This window comes from Atta cephalotes (assembly GCF_000143395.1).
Source record: "Atta cephalotes unplaced genomic scaffold scaffold00005, whole genome shotgun sequence".
NCBI classification, from domain to species: domain Eukaryota; kingdom Metazoa; phylum Arthropoda; class Insecta; order Hymenoptera; family Formicidae; genus Atta; species Atta cephalotes.
In genome coordinates, this window is record NW_012130069.1 from 7,889,955 (window position 1) to 7,894,228 (window position 4,274).

A 4,274-nucleotide genomic window follows, 5' to 3' on the forward strand; every position below is an offset into this window, starting at 1 on the left:
TGTGATGTCTGGATGTGGGCCGATTTCGCGAAAAATACATCGATTTCGCAAGGAGTAGGAGCGAGACACGAGGATGCTCTACGACAAGGGGTTTGAACTGTGGGGTGGCAGGTTCATAATCGAGCAGAGTGGCGGTGGAGGGCGCAAGGTATAAAATCGGACGTCGAGTCACAGGAGACATTCAGTGCGACTCTAAACTTCATATCGTCTACTTAGAATTTCGATCATCGGGAGTCACAGAAATGCAGGACAACAGGTTTTTTATCTTCGTGATCCTCTTGGCATTTTCTACGTCTCTTAATCGTAAGTCAACATCGTGAGTTTCACGATTAACTTCAAAATATACATTTCCTCTTTCGTTTTTTAATTATTAATGTCCTGATTCCATTAATTCGGAAATTTTTATTAAAAAATTTATAGTATATTGCATTTCTTATATTCAAAATTTTTATACTTAATTTATCAATTATCAAATATATTAAGGGTTCTGAATAACGCCTGAAACGCATGATGCATCATTTTATTCTTCTTTATTATTTGGAGAATAACAAAATAAATGATACATTATGCGCTTCATGTGTAATTCGAAACGTACTCTAAGATACTTTTATAATATATTATTTTAAACATTAGCTAATTATTTTTATAAATTATACTAAAAGTTAAAACGTCTTGATAAATTAAGATCGGCTTAAATTAACCGCAAAATCGATTCACCTGGTCTAGATATTAAATTTGGATGTTAATTTAAATCTTAATCCAAAACATACTTACATTTAGAATTAAAATAATATAGAAGTAAAAATACATATACTATATAGAAGTAAAAATAGTTGATACATGTTATCCAATTGTTATTAAAGATGAAAATCATCATAGAAATTATAAATGAAAAAAATGACTGACAACGCAGGGAGCTTCTAATCTAATATTAAAAGTCACAATTTTTATTCTCTTGCGAATAATGTGCTATATAATTCATTCTCATTGAGACAAACAACAACTCAGACAACTGCAGTTCCCAACGAAGCGAGGTAAAAATGAAGTAGGACGGGGAATTAAAGTGCAAAAAAGTCATAGCGCGGATAAAAAAAAGTATTATACTAAATTCTCACAGGAAATCGTTGAGCGCCACGAGTGCGAGTGTAGATTAAATTGTTAGGGATTATGATGTCCGACTTTTGATGGAAAAACGTCGACGATGTTCTATTTATTTTGCAGTTGCTAGATGCTCGGTCGGCCAGCACTTCGAATCCACCAGAGGCAAGAAACTCGCATGAGTGTCGCATACTTTCATAACTTTTGTGTGACATTTTTTTATATTATAATTTTTATATTTTTGTGACTAATTTTTTTATTGTTTCATACATAAATATCAAAACATATGCACACAAATGTTACAACTATCATCAATCAAAACACTATGCTCTACTCATATTTTTAAAAATGTATTTCAAATTTTGGATGTTTTTTAAATTCTCTTGTGACGCTTGAGCGTATTACTGATTGTACATTTAGTTTCTTTAAAATTACGATGCTTAATATATATCTTAATTGAAAAAAATTAAATTATACAAATTTTTGTTTAAATTTTAGTAAAGAAATATAGATTTTTATTTTTCTTAATACTGTCCTGTACACTCCAAATAATTTTTAGATTTTGAATATACATATTGTATATTTATAGTTTTATTTTTATATATAATAAGTTTTTTTTTATGTTTACAAAGCACGTATGTGTATAATAGTACATGCACAAAATAATTCGCTTTAGTATATATACACATATTAGATTATGAAAAAAATTTATTTGAAATAATTTGTAATTGTCTTGTAATGTCTCTATTTCTAGTGTTTTTTTTAATTCATGTTATTGTATTATTTGTGTAATTGGAAAATTATTAGATGCATTAGTCTCGGATAACTAATTATGTTAGAAGAAAGCAGAAGATATTGTTCCAAAAAGAACATACAACAAAATAATTTCGATCATTTGATATTCTAATTATTTTGTATCGTTCACGTTCTAGAGGGTCAAAAATTGAAAATCAATGATAGACGTTCCGCTGGATTGGTGGCATATCCAAGAATCGGCCGAAATTCGGAAATAGCGAATTTTCCTAGAATGGAGCGTGCTTTTGGAATAATACATAAGCCCCGAATCGGACGATCCGATGAATCGAGCAATTTGAATCGATTTCAGGATTTATCAGCTGATGCCGATATGGAGTTCTACATTCCACGCGATGTGGAATCTGAAGTTCTTTTAAATCTTGATGAAGGTGTGGAAAATTTAGAAAAATAATGTCGGAATGTCAAAGAATGCATTAAACCTTTAAGAATAATTTCTTCACATATGAAGATTATCGAAAAGAAATAATTCTTATAAATAAGAAATTATAATGACTTATTAGAATATTTTTAATAACATTATTGATAGCCAACTTTTTGAAGTAAATTGGAAGTTTAATGAGGCAATTACTGTAAAATATTTTAGTATGTAAACGTTGGCTATACGGATGTTACCTTGCAATAAACATTTAACGCATTTCACGTCAGATCAATATCCGCGATGCCGTTATTAATTAAAGCGGCTTTTATCGGATTGAATAAATTTTATGAAAAAATATAAGCGCGAATATCTGCATTTGTGCGAAACAATGCTGCATTATGTGGCATGCGCTTGCAGTTTTTAATAAATTGATTTGAACGACGTCGGACGATCCACCTCAGGATCCGTTTATCATTTTTAAACAAAATGCATACAATAAAACATATTTAGATATTTACATTTTTATTATCTACAGGAAGTCAATTGTTAACTGTACTTTTTTATATAGATTACGCAGATAGACCAATAGCATTTAAACATGCTGACAAAATTCAGAAAGACGATGCCTGGTTAATGCCCGATCATGTACATGGATACAAGGATCTTCGTTTCGTACAAAAAATCGACAATCCTCGATATTACTCTATTTTACGAGGTATGAATAAAAGGATCTTACTTTTACCTTTTATTACTGATGATATTAATTAACACTAGAAGTACCAATGTTTGTTGTTCATTAAAAGGATCAAAGATAAATTATTATGGAAATAGAGAAAATGATAAAAATATTTTATCTGATAAAGAATTTTATCAGTATAATTATTGAAAAATAAAAATTTTCAAAATCCTATTTTTTGCAAGAAATATATTAATCTAAAAAACAGACATGGTTATTAATAACTGCTCGATACTTCTAGTATATTATATATCTATTAATCCGTTGATTTATTCGCACGTTTTGCGATTTAAGATTTATGAAAGTAACCAATTGTTCCTTAAATTGATCTCATTAAAAAAAAAATATTGAAAAATGTTTCAATTTTATCTCAAAATCTATATGAAGCTAAGGATGCATTGTTCAAAAGAGCATTAACAGTACGTTTGTAATAATAAACGCCAACGTCTTTAAATGTTACAAAAGGTATTGATCATATTATTTTCGCTAAATTAAATATTCTCTCTCGGAATACTTGGAGCACGTCGCGTATGTTGAACAGATATCGACTATCATATACGACGTCATTCATTCTTTGACATTACGCGAAACGCTTTTCCATAAAGAATAGCGTCGTATAAAGAAAAGAGCGTCACTGCTTCATTAATCCTTAAATGCGAGCAATTTAAAACAGTCCACGTGCGATTTTTCGCGTTCTGCAATGTGATTGATCTCTTTCCAGGTTCTCGAAATAGTCAAGGTCAAGGAGGATACACTCCGAGACTAGGTCGCGAGAATGAACACGACGCAATGAGTTTCCTGTAACTTGCCATCTTTGATCACGATTCGCGCCTCGCAAATTTGACGGATATTGACTTGAGACAAAGAAGGAATTTACTGTCAAAAATGTCAGAAACGTCAGAAATGTAACGTGTGGTGCTTTTGTTTTCCCTATTTGCATAGGCGATCCATCTTACCCTTGCACTTTGTACGCAAATTATGCAACAATACATAATCTATACTTAAATACTGTACTTTGTAATCTTACATGCAATCCTGTCGCCTAGTATCGTCACGAAACAATTCTCTGGTGAAGCAACCAATCTTAATGTAATTTGGTATGTAACCAATCTTGATGTAACTTGGTATTTTAAGCAAATTTTTATTCCGAAATACTCGATCCAATTCAATGTTTATTTTTATATACAAATAATGGAGAATAGAAATAAAAGTTTGATTTACACGCTCAGCTAATTGGTGGATCTGTTTTTGACGACTGTACATATT

At 30.7% G+C, this 4,274-nt stretch overlaps 1 protein-coding gene across 1 annotated transcript; it reads left to right on the forward strand.

The window, feature by feature from the left end:
• The first annotated feature begins 242 nt into the window (after positions 1-242).
• Positions 243-3,812, forward strand: LOC105626452. The gene is made up of 5 exons (XM_012207754.1): positions 243-303; positions 1,222-1,263; positions 2,031-2,282; positions 2,841-2,987; positions 3,730-3,812. Exons 1-5 carry the CDS (start codon positions 243-245, stop codon positions 3,810-3,812), a joined length of 585 nt encoding a protein of 194 aa, XP_012063144.1.
• Positions 3,813-4,274: the final 462 nt, after the last annotated feature.

Bases quoted from the DNA above. Each gene is read 5' to 3' on its own strand.
- LOC105626452 (XM_012207754.1), top strand. From the start codon at position 243: ATGCAGGACAACAGGTTTTTTATCTTCGTGATCCTCTTGGCATTTTCT. The intron at 1,264-2,030 runs GCAAGAAACTCG...TTCACGTTCTAG, and splicing joins GCACTTCGAATCCACCAGAG to AGGGTCAAAAATTGAAAATC. The intron at 2,283-2,840 runs GTGTGGAAAATT...TTTTTTATATAG, and splicing joins TCTTTTAAATCTTGATGAAG to ATTACGCAGATAGACCAATA.